The sequence below is a fragment of the Ruditapes philippinarum genome, unplaced genomic scaffold, assembly GCF_026571515.1.
Source record: "Ruditapes philippinarum isolate M1 unplaced genomic scaffold, ASM2657151v2 ctg3797_1_1_1_1, whole genome shotgun sequence".
NCBI classification, from domain to species: Eukaryota; Metazoa; Mollusca; class Bivalvia; order Venerida; family Veneridae; genus Ruditapes; species Ruditapes philippinarum.
Genome location: NW_026854947.1, coordinates 9786 through 35112, shown reverse-complemented (window position 1 = coordinate 35112; position 25327 = coordinate 9786). Strand labels below are relative to the sequence as shown.

Here is a 25327-nt window from a genome sequence, read left to right as displayed (position 1 = left end):
TGGTATTGCATTTGGACCCCCTGGGGTCAAGGTCACTGTTACAGTGTTACTAAAAATAGAAAAAAGGGTTTCCTGACAATAACTAGAGTTAGGAATGAGATATTGTAATCAAACTTGGTGTATGTGTATAGCAAGCTTATTTCGAGACCCCAGTTGCGATTACAATTAATTGAAATATTTCTTTGTACACAGTTGATAGTTTGTGTTCAAATTTTTCTTCAGACTACTTTTTTTTTCAAAAAGTCAAAGTTGTTGGTGGGGGTATTAATCACCTTCAGTGATAGGTCTAGTTTCATTTATATTCATAAGAAAAAGTCACTAAATTTTATTCAGTGGGAATAACTGACTGATGTTGTGTTTATATGAGCATAAATCGTCAGTAATCATTGGTCAGTATTTCACGTGTTCATGATTCAACATAGCTCTCGGATAAAGTCAAGTTTTCAGTGTGACGTCACACCCTGTTAGTAATATTTGGAAATATTCTTGTATAGTGTTTTTGTTATATAATAGTGAGATATTTTTGTTGCATTCTGAGTAATATATAAATATTCTCTATTTTAACTAGATGTATGATTTAAAAGATATTCATGTCGATTTGTAGAAAACTTTGAAAACTGGTAAATGAAATTCACCATATTTAGTTTAGTAAATTGGTTACATTTGAAAATATTTTAGTCAAGTTTTTAGTTAAATTTGAAAACCTGAAGTTAGGCATAAAAGGCATGGTAATGTTTAGTATTGTATATTTCATCCTTTTGATTGTACTTAAATCCATAAAGTAACCTTTGAAATGTGATAAAAATTTCCATTTTCTATGAAACTTAAAGCTGGGTATTTATGATAGATTGTACAAACAAAATGGCTAAAATTGGAGGCTACAAAATTTTATTACACTGCATTAAAGGATTTCACATGCCTTCTGTTTGATACTGATATAAAATTTAATTAGATTGGAAAATTGGCAAAGACTTCGTGAACTTCTCTTTTCCCATCAAAGCTTGGGACATTAAACTTAAAGATTTTTCTTTTGAATACATTTTCTTTCTTTCATTTTGGTCATTATTTAGGCACTTTGTTGTTGTTGAAGTTCTTAAATGAAAACAGGAAAGTTTTTTATTTAAGTCTTTAAATATATAATATATGTCTTTATATATTTTGACTGGCAAGACCAAAGGTAACAAAGATTGCTATGGTTTACCTTGATAAAAACTAGTCAATACCCGTAGGTAAAGCTGGGTATTGATACTGGATGGTGATTTAGTATCACTTATTTTTCATTGCTGATAAAAGTTATTTATATAAAAGTTAACACTTCATATTATACGACTAATTTTTACCTACACAGAATTTACCTGATATGACTGTCATAATTTGGTTTAATGATGCCATATATAGAATTCTTAATAAGAACATTGCTGTCTACAAATTCATTTAGCTAAAACATGTATATGGCAGGAAAACTGTTGGAATTTGGTGTCATACGGTTTTGCATGACAAAATATGGATTAGGTGTGTCATGTGTCAAATCAATGCAAGAACTTTATAAGATTTCGTAATTTTGGTTTTAATCCATTTCAACATTGTATATATTGAATGGATGTATATCATGTACTGTGTATATTTATGAATAAAATACATTTAAACTAAATCAGTGCTATAAATCACAAGTAGTCATATAAACCATTTGATGACCATTGTTATTACAGATTCAGCCTATTTATTTCGAGCCCCCAGAGACACTTGATACCTCTCCACCTGTAGGTTTAAGAAGAACATATGCAGAACCAACCATGAAGTTTATAGCCAACTGGCAGAAAGAACAGATGGTTCACACACAGCTGATCTCTCCACGCCTCAATGTGGCTCGCACCTCTACACCAAGGTTGAGAAGACCTGCATCAGCTAAGTAAGTCTTGGCAACAAATACAAAAAAAGTTTTCTTATTTTAATTGGAGAAATAAGAACCCCAATATTCTCCACTGTACATACATCATGCATTCAAGCTTAGCAGGCTGGATGGTTCTGGCATCCTACATTAAGCTAGTTGACCAGGATATTTGAACTATTCTTGAGTCTGCCTTCCGGAACTATCTAGAACTGGTGTCATATCATGAGGATTCATGTTTGTTACCTAATAGTTTTGGAGAGGTAGACCACTTAATATTTTAGTCAACTCTTCCACTTTTTTAGCTTTAGGTATGAGGGTAATTCAAAGTTAAGAATTGATATCATTTGATCATAAAGTTGACAATCATACTTTTAAGGAAGAGAGTAAGTAAACATCAAGTACATATCAGCCCCTTTCTACAAAATACATGCGCGATTTAAGCAACACATGAAAATAACAATAGCAGCCATTACATGTACATAATTTTATAGTAGGCTGATGATTTAACAAGTTTCCCTGTATTTCAGGATACCAAGAAGAACATCACTTGTGTCATTGTCATCAAGACCCAAGTCTGCTGTTAGACTTGGTACACGCCCATCTACTGCTAACTCAACATCTTCTAGAATATCTGTAGAATCAGCCACCGGGCGTGTACGTATAAAAACACCAACTCATAGTTTAACGAAAACACCATCCAAGATGTCTGATACTCCAAGATCTAGGCCATCCTCGGCTGCTTCAAGTATACGTTCAGTCAGGTAAGTGTATACATTATATATCACAGATAATGATTAAGTTGTGGAAAGTCAGGACCACCCTACAATTATGCATTTTATAAAATAAAATCAGAAATGGTTTTGTAAAACATTTGGCTATTTCATTGTTGTATATTGGACATTGTGAGACATTTGTACATGTATATTGGTGTCCTTCTTAAAGTTTTTCTTGAATCATCTTAAAGCAGTATATTGAAAGTATAATAATCTAAATCAATTATTTTGTTGCATGAAATATTGATATATCCGCAAAGACTAGTCAGACATTGAACCAGTGGTTAACAACTTTTGTGAAAATTTAGTCTTTATACTAAAAAAAGAGCTCCGGTTAAATACCTGGAAAAAAACAACAACATAATATAATCCTTAAATGTCTAAAATGAACATTTTTGGAACTGTTAATTTGCAGTTTTAGGGCTATAAGGAGGAAAATTTAAAGTTACTCAAATCATCAATATAGAGCCTGGATAGACTGCATGGATGTCCAGGCTGGCCTGGCTTTATACTGTAGGGGGAGATAATAACTTAATGTTTCCAGCAAAATAAGGAGTAACTATCTATCTGTTAAACTAAGCATATACATATGTATATAGATCAGAGGACCTGTCATCAGAAGTGTCAGATTTTCTGGGAGGTAGCAGACTGGAGCATTTACTTCAAGCTCTACATCATGAGAATGACTCGGGCAGCTTCTTTAAAAAATATGTCGACAGAAGTGGCAGTAAAGTATGTGATATATAATTTATATTTAATAAAGAAAATACTCAACTCTACAATATTATTATAGTAAACATTTTGACTGTCTTACGACATACACAATGTATATATTTGTAAATTTTTTCTTGCTTTTGTTTCATAAGAATTTTTACACATAGAATATTGTATTACATCTAAAATATAATTTACCATTATCAAGATTCTTTAACCACAAAATAATAGCTTTGCTTTAATTGTATTTTATAACAATAAAGATAACAACTGTAATTTTATTATAACAGATGTGGATAAACAATTTAACCTTTTGGAGGGATGTTCAGGCATATCATATGTTATTCTATGGGAAGAACATGGACCCGTATGTTGTACATAAAAAAGCCAAGGTAAACATACCATAATTCTGTTATTACATATTGATAGTTGAAAATTATGAAATACATTATTTGCCACATAGACTTTTTTTACTAATGAGAAAATTAAGGTCGATGGGAATTCACAATTATAAGCCTATAACCCATACTTGTTATATCTAGGCTAGAACTCCAAATTTATAAAAAAAAAGAGTTGTCAAATATACCTTGCAAGTGTGTCAATTATTTTTTAAATGCTCAAAAGTTTACAAACTCAAAAATTAGTAAATGGAGGATTTAACAGTTCCTTTATTAAAAACCAAATAAATATCTTTATCTAATTGTAATATAAATTTTAGAAACATACATATGTTTACAAAATTGGTGTTCTGTTTAAATTAGCTTTTTTCAGCTTTTAGAATTTCTAGAAACCAGTAGTTTTAATAAACGTTATGTTTGACCATGTTGTTCTCCTCTCTCTCATCCGGTTCCTTATATTTTTTTTTAGCTCGACTATTCGCAGAATAATCGAGCTAATGCAGTCACCCATTTGTCGGCGTCGGCGTCGGCGTCCCTGTGGTTAAGTTTTTGTATGTAAGCTGGTATCTCTATAACTACTGAAGGGAATGGATTGAAACTTCACACACTTGTTCTCTGTGATTATCTAAGATGATTGGCACAAGTCCCATAACTCTGATTTGCTTTTTTACATAATTGTGCCCCTTTTTCGACTTAGAAATTCTTGGTTAAGTTTTTGCGTGTAAGCTGGTATCTCCATAACTACTGAAGGGAATGGATTGAAACTTCACACACTTGTTCTCTGTGATTATCTAAGATGATTGGCACAAGTCCCATAACTCTGATTTGCTTTTTTTCATAATTATGCCCCTTTTTCGACTTAGAAATTCTTGGTTAAGTTTTTGTATGTAAGCTGGTATCTCCTTAACTACTGAAGGGAATGGATTGAAACTTCACACACTTGTTCTCTGTGATTATCTAAGATGATTGGCACAAGTCCCATAACTCTGATTTGCTTTTTTTCATAATTATGCCCCTTTTTCAACTTAGAAATTCTTGGTTAAGTTTTTGTATGTAAGCTGGTATCTCCTTAACTACTGAAGGGAATGGATTGAAACTTCACACACTTGTTCTCTGTGATTATCTAAGATGATTAGCACAAGTCCCATAACTCTGATTTGCTTTTTTACATAATTGTGCCCCTTTTTCGACTTAGAAATTCTTGGTTAAGTTTTTGCGTGTAAGCTGGTATCTCCATAACTACTGAAGGGAATGGATTGAAACTTCACACACTTGTTCTCTGTGATTATCTAAGATGATTGGCACAAGTCCCATAACTCTGATTTGCTTTTTTACATAATTATGCCCCTTTTTCGACTTAGAAATTCTTGGTTAAGTTTTTGCATGTAAGCTGGTATCTCCATAACTACTGAAGGGAATTGAATGAAACTTCACACACTTGTTCTCTGTGATTATCTAAGATGATTGGCACAAGACCCATAACTCTAATTTGCTTTTTAACATAATTATGCCCCTTTTTCGACTTAGAAATTCTTGGTTAAGTTTTTGCGTGTAAGCTGGTATCTCCATTACTATTAGAGGGAATGGATTGAAACTTCACACACTTGGTCTCTGTGATTATCTAAGATGATTGGTACAAGTCCCATTACTCTGATTTGCTTTTTTGCATAATTATGCCCCTTTTTCGACTCATGAATTCTTGGTTAAGTTTTTGCATGTAAGCTTGTATCTCCATAACTACTGAAGGGAATGTATTGAAACTTGAAGAGTTTGTACCTTTTTGGACAATTTTATGTATTCATATAGGTAAGCATTATTATACTCAATGAAACACCCTTGTGACAAATTTTCGAATAGTCGAGCGTTACTGTCCTCCGACAGTTCTTGTTTGTTGTTTTTTTCAGTCAATTTTTTCAAAATACATTGTTGTTGGTGCTAGACATCATATAGGTGTAGGACATGGGGTAGAACAAGAGATACGCAGTCATCTGATTCCTCCATTTGAGGAACTATTTGATGAGGCGGAGGAACATTCTCTCACTGTCATATATGAGGCGTGGCAGGAAATGTGGGAAACAGACCAGAAAACATACAACAAGGTTTGTACATATACAAGTACATAATTATACAAGTACATGTACAAGTACATATATACATATACAAGTACATAAACTAAGGAAATGCTCAAGTTTTCACACTCTAAGAATTTGATTAATCTTATAAAATGTCCTGAGAATGTTTATGCACTTCATCTCCTTTCAAATATGGATGTCTTGTAATTTTTCAAAGAGAAAATGAAAGTTGTAAAGACAAAGTGTATAAGATAACTGTCGGAAATGTTTATTGTATTTGATGTTTTTACAATGATAAGACAAAAATAGATCATTCATTCATACATCAATAATGAAGAATAATAATCAATATAAACAACCTGCAGAATAATAAAAAAAATGTGGACATTTAAAACAGAGGTAGTTGATGTAAAAATCAACACAATTCTGGTTATAACTTTTCTAACATGGTTTTATCTTGCCAGTTTGGTATGCTTTCCAGTAAAAAATAGAAACAAAAACAAAGCAACAGCAACAAGTAATGAAAAACAATTTTAAATGATTATTTGTTTTTAGGTTGAGCTTATAGAAGTGAAGAGACATCTGGAGACAAAATCAAAATATGTCCTCAACTTACAGAAAAGTGGTCTAATTAAAGAGGTAACCATCTTGTACTGATGTTTTTATAACAATGTTTTCAAATGCATTTCTTAGATAAAGTCATTTTTATGAAAAATTTCATAAATTACAATGTATATTCCTTGAAAGTTGTAAAATAAAGAAATAAAATTTATCGACCAAGTTGTATTTATATTTTTCAAAACTAAAGGTAGGTTACTCTGACAAACAGTTGTATTTATAATACAGAGAGTTAGTACCCCTGATGTAATGGAAGGCTATGAAGACCCTGTATATGACGAGGCTCTGATTGAAAACATTCCGGAAGAATTTAAAGATTACACCTTGGAGAAGCTAGTGCATAACCGCATAGAACTAGAACATTTCCGTAACTTCCTGGCGGAGAATTATGCTAGCATGGACATAATGTGCTGGATGGATATAGAAGCTTTCCGTAGAATTACACATACTGATGAGAAAAAGAGAGATGCTAAAGCCAGAGAAATTAAAATGAAATATTTGAACAAGAAATATTTCTTTGGTGCTAACAGTCCTGCTGGCAAGGAAGGTCAAGATAAGGTCAGATATCAGCTCATTTATCTTGTTATTACATGTATTATTTATAGTGTCATATCTTGCACAAGCAGCAAGTTTCAATAAGTGTCATAACTATGAAAACTTGAAGAGCTGAGAAATTGAACAGTGTTTAGATGCCAAAGTTAATGAAATTATTCCAGCATTCACAATTTATGATATAGCCTATATTTTGGTGCTTATACATGTATAACATGGTTGCTGTCAATTATTGTAGTTAAACTAAACTACATGTACATGAATTAAAACGCAAATGCAGAAATTAATGAAAATCATAGATCTGACTTTGAAAAAAGTGAACGAAACCAGTCATCAAAACATTGTCACTGCCCTTGTTTCATTATCTAGTCTTTCTTTTTCATCTTATATATACCAGTATACATAATTTTACTATGTTTTTAAGTGTTGTGCTTTCCCCTTTTTGATAAAGTTTGTTATTAACAATTAAAATGCCAATAAAGTATTCTAAAGTTATTTCTAACGTATTATTTATGTATTGTGAAAAGGTCGCTGAAGCAGGAGGTGGCTGGGGTAAACTTCTTGAAGACCGACCACCAAATCCAATGATCCTGGAAGCACAGAAGTATGTGAGAGAAAGACTGGAAAAGAAGTGGCTTCCATTGTTTCTTGTAACCCCAGATTTTGCAGTCAGACAGAGACCTCGTCAGAGTATGGATGATGTCGTTGATGATGTCATGGTGCAAAAGAAGAGAAAATCTCTGAATATGCTTAAGGTAATTATAATGATAGGGCAAGTTCTTCTTCAAGGAAAACACCCTTTGCAGAGGTAAACTGTTTTTAATTTCGAAGGCAAACTGTTGTAATAAAAGAGATTCCACCGTCTTGGTTATTACTGAAATTAATGGTTGATTGATGTCAGTAGTTAACCCTCCTGGTCACAACAAGAATTTACAGGAAACAGTTCAGCCACCACATTGTTCTTTGGTAAGCTGTCAACCTGTTTACTAGTACTAGTTGCCTTCACTTTTGCAAGGAACTAATAACTTCTTTACATGTCAGAGCAAAGGTACAGTGTGAATGACCATAGAAAAGATTTCATGATCAATAACAATGAAAGTCACCTGCACCATCCGGGAATCAAACCTGGGTTAACTGAAATTAAGCATGAGTCACTGCCATTTATTGGGATTCATCTCAATATCTCTTATGAAATAAGGTGTTATTGTCTTGTATATGTGTAAGTTCTCTTTAAAATATTTTCTTATAAATCCTTACATAATTGTGTCTTATTTTATTTTCAGCTTTTAGATAGCAAATGGATGTCGTCTGCCAATGAAATAATTGTCTTCCGTAAAGCATTGTTGAATCCTGTCACCTCAGTACAGTTCAGGAGATTTGTCTCTATCAAGGGAGATAGCCTGGAAAATGATGTACTCTTCTGGCTGGAGGTCCAAAAGTTTAAGGTAACAAATGACTTTATGATCCAGAAATAGAATCATGAGACTAGCAGGCTCTTCATAATCATCTAATTCAAATTATTGTTAAATTCAGTAGTAAACTATTTATCTTGTACATGTAATCAGCTAAATTATTCTAAATGTTCTATATGTTTAAAACATGTTTGTATAACAGGAGATGTACCACTCTCACTGTGAGGACACTATGATAACACAGAAGATCAACACCATCATAAACTGTTTCATCGAGTCACAGATACCACCTAGTTTACAGATTGATATACCACCAGAGATGGGGGAGAGAATTGTTGACCGCAAATACGAGAAATGTCCTTATCTCTTCAGAGAAGCTCAGGTCGGTATTTTAACCTGTTACCTGCTATATTCCTATGATAGATCTGTCCAGCTTTGAATTTGAAACAGTATTCAATGTTCAAATACAAATACAAGACATTTATATAGCGCAAAAATGTATTAAATATTCGATTGCGCTGTACATTATTAAGACTATATACACATATGCTTGATCAAGACACTCCCAAACCCAGTCTCGATGGCACAGCCAATCTACAACTCTAGTTGAAAAACAGTCCAAACAAGTATGTTTTAAGTTTGGCCTTAAACTGATTTTCATTGGTAATGTCCGTCAGATAGTTTGGCAATGAATTCCACCATTTAGGTCCCACAATGGCCAAGGATCTGTCAGCAAGTTTTGAATTTGTTGATGGTATATCAAACCGAATGTGGCTAGATGATGAGGATCTCAGTCTTTTCCTGTACTGACTCTGGCATTTAGTGAATAATTTACGAAGATACAATGGAGCGGTGCCATTTGCAACACGAAACACAGTCACAATAACTTTGTACATGATTCTTGCTCGAATTGGAAGCCAGTGGAGTGATTTAAGAATTTCAGCACTGGATTGATGTTCAAGGGATTTCAATATCAAAATACAAAAGTTAATATGCTAACAGTATAGAGCCTCGGGTCAGACTGCACGGATGTACAGGCTGGCCTGGCTTTATACTGGTGTCAAAGGCTGATCACCTTTGGTTCCTGCAGGTTAAGGGTTAAATTTTTGTATCTTAAGTCTAAACCATTACCAACCTAAATATCTAAAATGAATATTTAACTTGAAAAAAAAATAAAGTGAAAATTACAGGATTTATAAAGATTTAAATTTATAGAATGAACATGTTTTCCTTGCAATTTTACTTTTTATGTTGTTTACATCCATGAATAAACAAAGGATAAACAATCTGTTTTGCATATGTTTTTTCCATTCAATTAAACAAATTTATACTACATTGAAAAAATGTTTCTTTGACTGAGGCTGACATGTATACATGTATTTAAATTATACTTGAGCAGATATAAAAGTTACATATAAGTATTTTATTTTTAGTTGGTAGTGTTTAGGGTGCTATTCCCACACTGGAGAGAGTTCTGTGATTTCCGTCTGAATCTAGCGGAAGAGAAAGTTCTACCAACAATTGAGAGACGACGCCGACATGCCAGAGCTAAGGAACGAAAACGTCAGCAGGAATTAGAAGAAAAACAGGCAAAGGTGGGTGCTTGAATTATTTTAAATTCTCAAACTTAAAAAGTGGCCTTAGAAATTAAAGTGTACGAATTTAGTACAACTAGTGTACTGTTAGATCTTATCATTGAATGGTTGATAAAACAAATGAATTTGTTGCATAATTTCTTGAGTGATTACTATGGACAATCTAGGGGCCTCATTGGATAAGTGATTAAGGTCACTGATTTCAAATTACTTGCCCCTCACCACTATGATTCAAATTCCGTTAGGATACATTCATGTGAGGAAGAAGTCCAGTTAGCTTACAGAAGACATTTGTTTCTACTCAGGTGCTTGTTTCTGCCTGAAATAATGCACAAAGGAACACTTGAGGTCTTCCTCAACCAGTGAAGCTGGAAAGTGTTCATATGACCTATACTGTGTTGGTTTGACTTAAAATCCATCAAGCAAATAAACTAAGGATGAGGTAATCTAATTTCTGGAATGGAATATTAGAGACATAGATATAAGTCTGTTTTTTACCTTTTAGAGGTTGGTAGAATTTCGTAATCCTAAATTTGTCCATAAATTAGGTTAAAGTTCTGTATTTCAGTAAACAATTATTTTAATGAACAATGTATTCTGTGTTACCTTAAAGATTGCTGCCCAGACTAGTCGTCAAAGTGTAAGCATTGAAATGTATTTCAATATTGTATATTGTCTGTTATTATATGTCTGTAACTGAATTTTAATATCACAGTTTATAAAAAATTTGTAAGGTCATATTTGGTTTTGTCACATCCCTGTCTTGTGTAAATTTATAAAAGTCTTGTTATAATATTGTGAGGGTAGACTGCTGAAATATCCTGATATTGTATATACATGTACATGTTTATGTTTCCCTCCCATCACATTTAACTTATGAGCCGTGTCACGACAAAACCAACATCCGCGCAGACTGATCAGGATCCATGCTGTTCGCTATCAGTTTCTCTACTTGTAATAGAGTTGGTAAGCGAACAGTATGGATCCTGATCAGACTGCGCGAGTGCGCAGGCTGGTCTGGATCCATGCTGGTCGCAAACACACTACATTGGTTTTGTTGAAACGCGGCTCTTATGTCTTCGACTTCCTGTCTAACTCTTACCCTGCCGCAATTGAAAGTTGATTAACCTTTGCTGCTAGTATAAAGCCAGGCCAGTTTTCACATACATGCAGTCTGACCAGGCTCTATACTGTTGCTAGTTCAATTTTATTATTATGCCCCCACTTCAAAGAAGAGGGGGTATATTGCTTTGCACTTGTCGGTCCGTCGGTCCGTAGACCAAATGGTTTCCGAGTGATATCTAAAGAACGCTTAGGCCTAGGAACTTCAAACTTGGTATGGTGATTGGTCATGACCAGCAGATGACCCCTATTGATTTTGGGGTCAAGGGGTCAAAGGTCAAGGTCACATTGACCTTGTAGGTAAAAACGGTTTCCGATCAATAACTAAAGAATGCTTAGGCCTAGGAACTTCAAACTTGGTATGGTGATTGGTCATGACCAGCAGATGACCCCTATTGATTTTGGGGTCAAAGGTCAAGGTCACATTGACCTTGTAGGTAAAAACAGTTTCCGATCAATAACTAAAGAACGCTTAGGCCTAGGAACTTCAAACTTGGTATGATGATTGGTCATGACCAGCAGATGACCCCTATTGATTTTGGGGTCAAGGGGTCAAAGGTCAAGGTCACATTGACCTTGTAGGTAAAAATGGTTTCCGATCAATAACTAAAGAACGCTTATGCCTAGGAACTTCAAACTTGGTATGGTGATTGGTCATGTCCAGCAGATGACCCCTATTGATTTTGGGGTCAAGGGGTCAAAGGTCAAGGTCACATTGACCTTGTAGGTAAAAATGGTTTCCGATCAATAACTAAAGAACGCTTATGCCTAGGAACTTCAAACTTGGTATGGTGATTGTTCATGACCAGCAGATGACCCCTATTGATTTTGGGGTCAAGGGGTCAAAAGTCAAGGTCACATTGACCTTGTAGGTAAAAACGGTTTACGATCAATAACTTAAGGATGCTTAGGCCTAGGAACTTCAAACTTGGTATGGTGATTGGACATGACCAGCAGATGACCCCTATTGATTTTGGGGTCAAGGGGTCAAAGGTCAAGGTCACATTGACCTTGTAGGTAAAAACGGTTTCCAATCAATAACTAAAGAACGCTTAGGCCTAGGAACTTCAAACTTTGTATGATGATTGGTCATGACCAGCAGATGACCCCTATTGACTTAGGGGTCAAATGTCAGGGTCACTTTGACCTTGTAGGTGAAAACAGTTTCCAATCAATAACTTAAGAACGCTTATGCCTAGAAACTTCAAACTTGGTATGATGATTGGACATGACCAGCAGATGACCCCTATTGATTTTGGGATCAAGGGTCAAAGGTCAAGGTCATGTTGACCTTGTAGGTGAAAACAGTTTCCAATCAATAACTTAAGAATGCTTAGGCCTAGGAACTTCAAACTTGGTATGATGATTGGTCATGACCAGTAGATGACCCCTATTAATTTTGTAGTCAAGGGGTCAATGTCATATTGACCTTGTACTTAATGATGGTTTGTGACCAATAACTTAACAACTCAAGTTGCTTTGGTTGATATTTTTATATTAAACTATAAATGCTTTTGGTATACACATTTGAAGGTCTAATGAGGCCTACATGATTCATAAAATTTATGCATATATTATTTGTAAGATTTGTTATAACTTAAATTGCTGCACACAACCTATGGGGTCACAATACTTATTACCTTGTGACTAGTTATGACCTGTAGAGACTACATAACCCTTATTAATTGTTTGTTCACTGGGTCAGAAGTCATGCATAATAACCTGATCATATGACTAATTGGCTGCCGATAAGGGCATACATGTTTTACAAACATATCTTGTTTGACATTGAAATCCCTTAAACATTGAATGGACTGTTCCAATTCAAAAGCAGGACAGATCCATTTCACACATTCAGCAAGCTGAAGGTTAGAGCAAACCTTGTAAAATTGTTGCATTCATTTATCAATACAAAAACATAATATTTTCATAACACCAGGCTGTCCAGCATCCCTAAAATTCCTTAAAAATCCTATTTTTTTTCAGTTTGGCTAAAATTTCTAAAAAAGTTAAAAATTAAAAGGGAATTCCTAAAAATGCCCTATTTTTTCACTTAAATTCCTATTCTTATATCTTTTGTTATAAACATACTTATAACTTTGAAAATGTTTTCATTCTAATTATGTTTTAATGCAGTTTTTTAGCTCTTAACATTGGTTTAAAGGCAGTTGATTAGTGAATGCATTTATTCACTGACGACTTTTGAACACTGGTAGACACCTTTGCTATAACTAAAGGAGAGCCCATAATTTGTTACTTTTGTGTCAAATAATTATGCAAAGGTTTAAGCCCATATCATGGTCTTTGGGGCCATAGTTTAGTTATAAAATTCTAAATTTAAGCCTGAAAATTTATATTATAGAACTAGAATTACTAATTAAAGCCCTAAACCCTTAAATATTGCCCTAAAATTTGCCCTAATTTTTTGTCAGAAGGTGCTGGACTGCTAAACAATAGAATTTTTGGATAAGACCCTTGTAGATTTTACTCATTCTAGTGAAGTATTATGAAAGATGTATTAGAATATTGCTATGTATTTTCAGCGTGAAAAGGTACCTATTTTGCATTACTTTATTAACTTTCATATAGAGCGTATTAAATTCAATTCACTCTCTGCTCATAGTGTCATTAAAAAAAAACTTCATATATAGCAGCTTTTTGCTTCTAGTTATTGATTAGAAAACAACAAATATTTGTTGCAGACCCTTTATTTAATACTTATTGGAATGGATATGATTTTGAAGAACCAGAATATTTTCAAAAGAAAAAAGATATGGTTATTTATGAAATTATAGTAAATTTTCATGTATTGTTAAAATATTTTGTAAAAAAATCTGTCTAGAAATGGTGACTTTGAAAGTAGCTGTAAAATATATCAAATAAGGAGATAAAAAAAGATGGCTATTTTTGTGTCGCCTTGAAAAGGTGACATATAGGGATTACTTTTGTCGTCGGCGGTCTCGGCGTCGGTGTCGGCGTCGTTGTCGCGTCCCCTAAAGCTTGTCTGGAGCATAACTCAGTCACTTTAAGTTGGATTGACTTCAAACTTGGTATGCATGCTTCTTTCAATAACACGAAGTGCAGTGCACAAGGACCGGTACTCTGCACTTCTTAATTTTTGAGTTATTGCCCTTTGTAAATTTTCATACTTTATTTTTGTCCTGGTCATTTCTCCTCCAGTATTAAAGCTATACACATGAAACTTCATATGATGATAGATCCCATTAAAAATAATTGCAGTGTACAAGGACCGGTACTCTGCATTTCTTATTTTTGAGTTTTCACCCTTTATATATTTTCATACTTTATTTTTGTCCCGGCCATTGAAACTTCATAGAATGATAGATCTTATTGATAAGAAGTGCAGTGCATAGAAACTGCTGCTCTGCACTTATTATTTTTTGAGTTATTGCCCTTTGTTAGTTTTCGTATTTCATTTTTGTCCTGGCCATTTCTCCTAAACTATATTGTTCACAAGGCGACACATCCGACTCGCGGAGTTCTACTGACACTGTTAATTGTATTAAACATTTTGCTATATAATTTGTATTTTTCTCTAAATCAAATCATTATCTATTAATTTTTCAATAAATATGATATAGTCACTTTGCTTTGCCTTATTATACTTCATTTAAAGATGTTAGCCTAGAAATGCTTGTATTTTATAAAAAAATCGTAGTTTAGTAAATGTAAGCTATCTAGCAAACTTACTTGAAATATTTTTATTAAACATCACTAAAGATACATAATTATGAAGAAATGATAATTGTGCTTTTATGATATCTCAAATATTGTGTTATAATAATAGCAAAGTTATGATAATTATGATACTGTCATAATTAAGATTATACAAATGTTATGATAATATCAATTTTGTGATAATTTCTGTGTAATGATAATTCAAAATTAATGATGTTTCCAATGTTATGATACTTACAGTATAATGATAATTCCAATGTAATGATATTTCCAATGTTATGATGTTTCCAATGTTATGATACTTACAGTATAATGATAATTCCAATGTAATGATATTTCGAGTGTCATGATATCCGATGTTATGATGTTTCCAATGTTATGATAATTACAGTGTAATGATTATTCCAGTGTAATGATATTTCCAATGTTATGATGTTTCCAATGTTATGATAATTACAGTGTAATGATAATCTTAGGGTTGTGATAATAACAATGTTATGATAATCATAATATGATAAATACAGTGTAATGATATTGACAGAGTTATCATTATTGCGGTATAAAAATACAGTGTTATGATTATTATGATATTGTGATAACAGAAACAAGTACTTGTTGATGTTAGATAAACTCAGTATATATAAACCAGTATTGACAATTTCTTCTAGCATAACTACAGTTATTGTCCAAATTATTTATTCACATAGGAAGTCTGTTTTAGGGAAATAAAAAACTTTTAACTTAACTTTCAAATAAAGGAGACAAGTTTAAGATACAAAGATAAAAATCTCAGGAAAATATTATGTTAGTTTATCTATCTGTATATATAGTATGCTCACATTTTCTAACAAATCTTTGCCTCTTACATTTTGTATGCTATCTTCTGCATATATTTTATACATATATTAATATTCTATGTAATTATTATATAATCATCCACCTTTGTTTATTTATTGCTTGAAATTATATTTTTTCAATTATTCAACATTTTTCAATGAATAAAACTAGTTTTATTTAATTCCTTGATAAAAATTTATCAAACACTTATTTTCGTTGAAAATTTTCTTTTATTTCAAATTATAACCTCAAAGATAGAATTAAATATAAAGTGTTTAATCACTATTTATTTGAAACTTTAGATGAAAAATAAGAATATTAAAATTTTGTATTGTTGAAAGACAAAGTGTGTTTCATGTAATGTTTTATTTCATTTATAGCCCAAGTTTAAGGTATAGCTCTTAAATTACCCCTCCTGATTTACCCATACATTTTGATGCCATATTTTCATATGTTTTTTTTTATCTTGCATGACATCCAAAGTTAAAATGTAACTTATTTTAATCATATAAAAATTGATTGATTAGTTTAACGGAGTGATTAAGAATTTATTTAATAGTTTGATTTATATGATACTTATATAGTTAATTGTATATGTAGCCATTTGACTTGAATTTAAACAAGACTATTCCAAAATATGAACATCTTATTAATGTTTGAATCAAAGGATCCTAAAAGGGGGTGGTTTGTAAAGATAAGCCACGCCCTTTCAAGATATTGGCAAAAGTCAGATTATAATTTTAATAAATGTTTGCTTTTTGTAAGATACACTTTCATACAACTAAAAATGAAATATAAAACAAACAAGATACCAGAGTAACTTCAGTAACTTTGGATGTCATTGAATTCATAATGTTGGTTGGAATTCATATGGGTTAACTTAACATAAAATAGAACATGATTTTGTTTTGGTGTTTTGGTATTTTAATTCAATTTTTTTTTCATAAATAAGATTTAATGTAGATTTTAAATGCTATACAATTTATTTAGCCCTGCATGTATAATGCATTTTTATGGTTGTGTTAATTGATAGTGTTTTAAATTTAGTTATTTTATATTTTATAGCTTACATTACATGATGCTTATAATCATTACAGGGGAAAATACGTTACTTAAAATTTCGGGTAAATTCTGGCATGATTTTGCATGGTTGACCATATTTATTCAATAATGCACATTTTCACTTCAAATATTAAAGAAAGAATACTATATATGTAAAAAATATGTAAAATAAATAAATTGCCACATTTCTGTGACAGGGAAAATTTGTGTTTGGAACATTAAAGGTAAAGCTGCTCTATTTAAAGTAGAAGTTATTAGTGGGGGGATGTTTTGCTTAAGTATTTTTATATAAGGCTGTGTCTTTGGATTGTGTCCTGTCTTTTCTGTATATTGAATGGATGAAAACCTTCAAGAAAAGCCATCACTTGTTTTGTGCATTGTGTTCTGGGTGAGCATTTAGGATAGGCTTTAATACTCTACAGTTGTATGGATTAAGATAGGAAAACCTTTAATAAAAAAAATCATCATTAAACAAATTTAAAGATGAATTATCTCCATACATAGATGATAGATTTTTTCGTTTGGAGGGAAAGATAAGTTAATGTATTTTTAGGCGACATTTAATGAAAACAAAACAAAAAGACTTTTGCATAATTACCTTTTGTGAATTCATACACTAAAAATAGTACCTTATATGGTTCTTTATCGAGTTTAAGCACATAAACTTCACAGGAGGAAACAATATGAAAAAAGAACACCCATATAGGTTTTTAGATGACAACCAATATAATTATGAACATGTATTCTGGAGAGCAATTTAAGGCTATCATGCACACTTGTTTTAAGTATCCTGGGTTGATTTACTAGTACACTGATATATGTGTAGGTTTGGAGCACCATCATATTGTTAGGTTTGGAGCACAGAATGTATCTTTAGGTTTGGAGCACAAAGAGTGGTCTGTTATTTTGGAACTTAACTGTTTCAGGGCGACATTCATTTTATATAATTATGTAGACATTTAAGTTTCATTACATTTTTTTACCCATTTATGATTATTGAAGGCACTTATAGATGAAACTTTTTTTTCATTTTAATTTTTGTATTCAGTTTATAGATCTATATTTTGTACATAACAATTGGCAGTGCTCAAGATAGAATCCAATGGACTTAAATTTGATATCAAGATGTTTTGGTGGTATATTTTATTAGTGTATATATTTGTTGAAAAACAATAGAATATGTGCATGTACACATAATTCCAAGCTTAACTCGGGTATTTAAAAAAACCTGTTTTAGGGACTGGTCAATATTATAGTATATGGGGTCCCTGGCTGGAGCACTGCTGTTAATTGTTATTTTAGATTAATTTCTTTTGAATTACATTTTGTACAATTCTGTAGGTGTGAGATACATGAATAATCATATATAAAATTATAAAAATTTTAGTACTTATTTTGAATATACTCTATAATCACCTTATGCAGTATTGAATATAAAATATAATTAAAGTAACAAAGCTTTAATCACAGTATATGGCATTTTTATGCATGGCTTCTACCTCATAATTAAACCAGTGAAAAAGTATTTATATTTTATAGAACATTTAACTTAATTTTCTTGAGAAGTTTCGAGGGTGTTTTAATTAAGATTACATGATGATAAAATTTGTATATGTTATGACAGATAGGCTTGACAGTTTTAAATGAGTAACACTGAATTCTCAAAGTTGAAACATTATAAGATTGCAAAAAAAAAGAATCATATTTATGCAATTTTTCTTTTTCACCTTACTTCTTTGATTAAAAAATACTGAGGAATTAGAGAGAGTAATGAAGACTATAGTTTGTCAAACTAAGTTGAAATGTTTACTGAAATTTTATTGGTTGTTACTTTAGGAGGCTGAGAGAAGAGCAGCTCTTGGATTACCTCCCTTAGGTGAGGAAGATGATGTGTTTCACGATCCTTTCAAAGCCCTCGGAGCTCCTGAGAGTGTTGACGGGGACGGGGAAGGGGAGGAGAAGGACAAGATTTCATGGACTTATTCTAACTATATGAATGCTTTAGAGAGGGAAGAACTGATCAATAATACTGATGAATCATCCTTCACATCACTACTTACTGATACAGGTAAACATGTAGGGGAAACATTGTTTACATCATTACTTACTGATACAGGTAAACATGTAGGGGAATCATTATGTTTACATCATTACTTACTGATACAGGTAAACAAGTAGGGGAAACATTGTTTACATTATTACTTACTGATACAGGTAAACAAGTAGGGGAAACATTGTTTACATCATTACTTACTGATACAGGTAAACATGTAGGGGAAGCATTGTTTACATCATTACTTACTGATACAGGTAAACAAGTAGGGGAAACATTGTTTACATTATTACTTACTGATACAGGTAAACATGTAGGGGAAGCATTGTTTACATCATTACATATATGTACTTACTGATACAGGTAAACAAGTAGGGGAATTGTTGTTTACATCATTACTGATGCAGGTAAACATGTAGGGGTATGATCATTCACATCATTACTTACTGATACAGGTAAACATGTAGGGGAATCATAAAGTTAACATCATTACTTACTGATACAGGTAAACATGTAGGGGAATCATTGTTAACATCATAATTTACTGATACAGGTAAACATGTAGGGGAATCATAATGTTAACATCATTACTTACTGATACAGGTAAATATATAGGGGAATCATTGTTAACATCATAATTTACTGATACAGGTAAACATGTAGGGGAATCATAATGTTAACATCACTACTTACTGATACAGGCAAACATGTAGCCTGTGTATCATTGTTTACATCATTACTTACTGATACAGGTAAACATGTAGGGGAATCATTGTTTACCTTATTAGTCTTTGACACAGGTAATCATGTAGGGGTATCATTGTTTACATCATTAATTACTGATACAGGTGAACATGTAGGGAAATCATTGTTTACATTATTACTTACTGATACAGATAAACATGGGGAGAATCATTGTTTACCTTATTACTTTCTGACACAGGAAAACATGTAAGGCATCATTGTTCTCATCATTACTTACTGATACAGGTACACATTTAGGGGAATCATTGTTTACATCACTACTTACTGATACAGGTAAACATGTATGGGAATCATTGTTTACATCACTACTTACTGATACAGGTAAACATGTATGGGAATCATTGTTTACATCACTACTTACTGATACAGGTAAACATGTAGGGGAATCATCCTTTATGTCATTACTGACTGATACAGATAAATATTAAGGAAATCATTTGCATCACTACTTACAGATACAGGTAAACATACAGGAGAATCATTGTTTACATCACTACTTACTGATACAGGTAAACATTTAGGGGAATCATCATTTACATCATTACTAACTGATACAGGGTAAACTTTTAGGGGAAACATTTTTTACATCATTACTTACTGATACAGGTAAACATGTAGGGAAAAAATTTACATCATTACTTACTGATATGCATGTAGGTAAACATACATCAGTGTGTACTTAATTACTTAATGATACAGGTAAACTTGTAAGTGAAACATTGTTAAAAATCATTATTTACTGAAGGGGTGTCATCATTTACATCATTATGGATACAAGTGATAATTCTGATGACTTAACATTTGCCTTTTAACACTCAACACATTGATGACAGTTTAGACCATTCATGCTCTTTAATATCCTAAAGATTTTTTGCAATATCCAAAGTTTGTGCTATTACCAATGACATCTTCATTGTCAAGTTATAAATGACACTAAAGGAACATCCAAGAACTATACAGTCACACTTTGGCAATAAGATATTTAAACATAAAGATTATTTGACAGTATGGTTATAGCTAAAATTCTGACTCCTGAATAGAATGCTGTGTTGAAGAATGTTTTGATCAACAAATAAATAAAGTTGTATGACTTATTGATGCTTTGATTACTGTCACATTATCAAGTTTAACATCTTATACCTCTGCCTCCAAGGTAAATACTGTGATATCACAAACACTTATCTTAATAGAAGCTTTAATTGAGTGGATATTATTGTTTTATCTCCTGTATCATATATATATAATAAAACAGTAAATCTGTAAGAATAAAAGTGGAACATTCATATTTGTAGCTTCAGTAAAGAGTGTTGGTACGGCCTCAGTTGGGAGTCAATCAGATGAGAGGAAGGGAAGTAAAGCTGACGATGACTCGGACAGGAAGTATGAACTGTTATTTCCAACCAATAAATAATACACTTTGCATGTAAAGCCTTGCCATTAGATATATATATAAGATTTATAAGTTGCCATGGTAATGGGGTTTGATTTATGACAATTATGGTAAATTGAATTCAAATTTCTAACATGGGTTCTGCTTTGTGTTTGTAATTTAAAGTAACTCTATGAATAATTATTTTGTAAAAACTAAACTTATTTATTACCTAAAATTTGTTTATATGTATGAATTTCATTAAATCACTAAAACATTTCAAAATATTGGTGATTTTGTATTTTCAGGAGATCTGTTGATAATGGAGAAAATGGTATGTTATCATTTGTTATTTTATATTGAATTAAAATGCATGATTATGTAATACTGTAATTTAACTTACAATGTTAGGTTTATTGTGATAACACTGGTCTGAAAGGGTGTAAAGCTAAAATTTGCTAAGTGCATGTGTATAAAAACAATTTTAAAAGCTGCTTAATCATGTTTATATCTTGATATTCTTATGGTCATATCTAGAGAGGATTTTACTAAAAAAATTTAGCCAAAAATGTCTGTTATTAAATTCATATGAAATTTAACAAAAGAGAATTATAAACATAAAATGCAACAATGGAAACGTTTAATATGTACTTTGTTCTTGCGTTGCCTGTAAAGAGACATTAGCATTCAGCCCTAATGGAATTAAGCTAAAGGTATTGAATATAGAGCTCTAGAGTATGTGGCTATTTTGCAAATTATAATAGACTTATATGTACCTTAATGTATATTTAACCAAAAAATAATTGTAAGTAAGTAAATAGGAAAAATATATATAACAAATTACAACACTCGGCCACATTGGCCCTTTTAGTTACTTTAAACAAAATACAATTCATAAATATGACTTATAATAAATTCAATAGAAAACCTCTAAAGCATAGAAAAAAAAATCGAAAATATAGTGCTCAATTTTTAAAATTTCATATACAAAGTATTATATATACAAGCAAAGCATATCAAAAAGTCAAGGTCAGAAATTGTTTACAATTGTAATTAGATACAAAATGATTATAATTGTAATTAATTACAAAAAAAAAATTATATTTAAAATTTATTTGACTTGATGTGATTGTAATTAATTACATTCACATGTAATTGACCCTATCCCTTATTAAGATCGATAGTCTTAATGCATTATATGGTTCTAATTGATATTTATTTTGTGTGTGAGATAAATGATTTTGCAGCTAGATTTTGATAGTATATTTAGGTTAAGACTAGTCCATTTTGCGGCTAAAATATTTCAATATTTGGCGATAGCTTGTTAGTAAAACTATATCAATTATATTCAGGTAGATTTATGTTAGAAAAATTATATTGATTATATTTCAGGAAAGGCTAAGGGACCAGGAAATGGTAGTAGAAAGTCATCAATAGATGTGCCGATGGTCGGAGAACGACGTATGTCCCGCCAGTCTAGATCTGACAGCATCCAATCACAGCACAGAGTTACTATACAAGATCCAAAATCTACAAATAATAAAGTGAAACCAAAAGTTTAGACTTGAGCGATAAAAACACTTAAGTAATTTTTTTGGAATATCATATAATTATAACATTGTGGTTCTTCAGTTGAGTCAATTCTCAGTATTTTATGAGTTATTTATAGTAGCGATATATTATCAATATATTTTAAATGTATAATTATAGTTTAAGCTTTTGCTTCCAAATTGTATGTTTTTTAGTTGATAGGTTGACTAAAAAGTGATATGATTTTTTTTTAATCAGAACTTGAAGTCAGTTCTGCTCTATATTTAATGGCATTATGATTTTTTCTATGCTTAAATAATACACTTTTTGCAACAGTGTCGGAGTTGAATATTTTAATGAATTTATATCAAATTATATGCTAATGGATTGTTGGGACTTATTTTCTTAGAAATTTTGTAAGTTAAATTATTACCTAAAAATAAGCAGTGTTATAATTGATAATACAGCTGGAATACGTTTTGAATATAGAAAGTACAAATTATGAAGTGAATATTATAAATGTGATTTCTATATGTAAAATTGTGATATGTATAAAAGTGTAAGGTTAATTCATGATTTTAAGTTTTATATAAATTTTCTTTGTACTTTGTCAACTCAGTTAACTTAAAATATACAATAATCATTTTTTTAAATATTTAGTTTTACCTCTTATACTACATAAACACCATTTAATATGTTATAATTCTTATTTTTGAAGCATTATAATGTAGAAGTCTGTCTATGGGTTTTTATTTCATGGAAATTTTTGTTGATACCATATGGATAATGAATTTTTGCATATTTGCTTAGTACTTAATTTCTGTACCGTTTATTCAGAGTTCTGTGTTTTATGATTATATGAAAGGTATTTTACATATAAGAAAGTGTCACTTATTATGTAAACTTCTTCAAGACTATGTAACATAATGAAATTAGTCCGTCCTCCAAATCTATTATTCTAGTTTTTATTTTACTGTTATGATATTGATTTATAATATAACATATACGTGTAAATTTATGGAATGAACAGCTTATTAATAGCATTATAAAGCCAGTTTTGATAGGATATACTTTTTTCCATGGGCAGTTAATACCTAGTTATACTATTGCGATATTTATCTTACCATCACACTGTCTTAAAAAAAATACATGCCTACTTCAATGTGAGTGAAACATGAAAATTTTGTAGTTACTCATAGATAATGATTGTAATCTTAGGACTGCTTTACTTTTATCAAATAGGATTTCATTTTAGTATAAATATAACTGCCTTTGATCACTGTGTGACCTCAGATTCGGTCACCATTGTTACATGTCTGGCTACCAAATAAGAACCATGCACTGTATTGATGACCACGTTATAAGTAAGAATATTTAAGTTATTTTTTATTATGTTTGCATACAGCTTATTTTTAATTTGTAAGTCATTTTTTATTTGTAGTCCAATTTAATTTAACCTCCATTTCAGTTTAAATGATTTTATACATATAATGTAGTTTTCATATTTAGATGTTTGTATATTACATGATGAATATATGTAAACGGTGAATTATATGTTGTTTTTTTATTTTTATGGCATATTTGTGTCAAAGCAATCTGTGATATGGAATTATGTTATAGGAACTATGTTATATTGTAATCTTGGTATTTATTCTAATTAGGTTAAATCATACTGTAATTAACCTTTCTGCACTAGAATAATGAAACACATGTATAAGTTATTTTGACTAATTTATTGATGGGTCAAACAAATAATTGTACATTATTATCATTATTTTAGATTCATTATTTTAATTTTTGATGCCAAAATAATTTAGTATGTAATGGCATTTTACACACAAATTTACAATATCATATCTATGTACATGACTAAATTTTTATAAAATACCTTTGATCTGTTCCAACAAATTGAGGATTTTTGGGAAGTCATATTTTGTGAGATTCTGAAATAGTATAATGAAGACAAGCAATATTATAATGTTCAGTTGTTTTTTTTAAGTGAATTGGTCTATAATGGAAAGTCATTAAATAATGACGTTGATAATATATAGTATCATAGGCTTAACAACAAACCACGAAATAAATATATATGGATGTTGCTAGCAAGTGTGAGATACATGATCTGAAATTACACATTTTTATAGCTTATAATAGCATGTTCTCTAGAACAAAATTATAGTATTATTTTTCATCATATAAATGTTCATACTAAATAACTTAAAACTCTTATCATTGCCATTTTTCCTAGCAAGACTTTATAAGACTATCTGAATGATACATTTCCTTTGTTTTTATCTGTATTTGAAATATTTATGGAAAATGTGCCCATTGTAGACCTATCCACTTAAACATTTTGTTCTATATTAGAATTGGTGCCAGTTTTTTACTGAAAAAAAGAAAGATTTTCCTTTGCACAATTAATTGATTTAAATCTTTCAAATATAAAACCAAAACTATTGTATTTTTCATGGGCTTTTTGTAATACCTGTATTTGATATTTTGCTTTGTGAGAAATGTTAGAATTATGAATAAAATGATAGGATGATACATGTTTATGTATAAATTAGGGATCATTTGTTAACTACATTATTTTGATTATATCTTTCATTGTTAATTTATAGTGATAAAGTTGACTTGAAAAATCGTCATTTGTCTTTGTTGTCTCTTGACATATGTTAATGTAAGGTCAACAGTAGCAATTTAACCTTCAACCCCATGAAGAGGTGAAAGTTATTTGTCCAGCTTTGAATTTGGAACAGTCCGTTTAAAATTCACGGATATCAGTATCAAAATACAAAACTGTATGGATGTGCAGCCTTGCTTTGCTCTATACTGGTGGCAAAGGCTAATCACTTTTGGTTCCAG

The 25327-nt window shown here is 31.3% G+C and overlaps 1 protein-coding gene across 9 annotated transcripts in view; it reads left to right on the top strand.

The window, feature by feature from the left end:
- Positions 1 to 25108, top strand: part of LOC132741556 (regulator of G-protein signaling 22-like) — a 79008-nt gene extending 53900 nt beyond the window's left edge. For 4 of the 9 annotated variants that reach the window (XM_060729755.1, XM_060729754.1, XM_060729751.1 and 1 more), the window contains 16 exons: positions 1710 to 1909; positions 2419 to 2652; positions 3264 to 3396; positions 3669 to 3770; positions 5681 to 5875; positions 6404 to 6487; positions 6695 to 7024; positions 7546 to 7773; positions 8302 to 8463; positions 8633 to 8812; positions 9864 to 10025; positions 16781 to 16807; positions 18582 to 18813; positions 20856 to 20943; positions 21241 to 21266; positions 22325 to 25108. In XM_060729755.1, the coding sequence (XP_060585738.1) occupies positions 1710 to 1909; positions 2419 to 2652; positions 3264 to 3396; positions 3669 to 3770; positions 5681 to 5875; positions 6404 to 6487; positions 6695 to 7024; positions 7546 to 7773; positions 8302 to 8463; positions 8633 to 8812; positions 9864 to 10025; positions 16781 to 16807; positions 18582 to 18813; positions 20856 to 20943; positions 21241 to 21266; positions 22325 to 22494 (2553 nt within the window). In that variant the 3' untranslated portion in view covers positions 22495 to 25108. The other 5 variants (XM_060729752.1, XM_060729753.1, XM_060729759.1 and 2 more) reach the window with 5 other exon arrangements.
- The last annotated feature ends 219 nt before the right edge of the window (positions 25109 to 25327 follow it).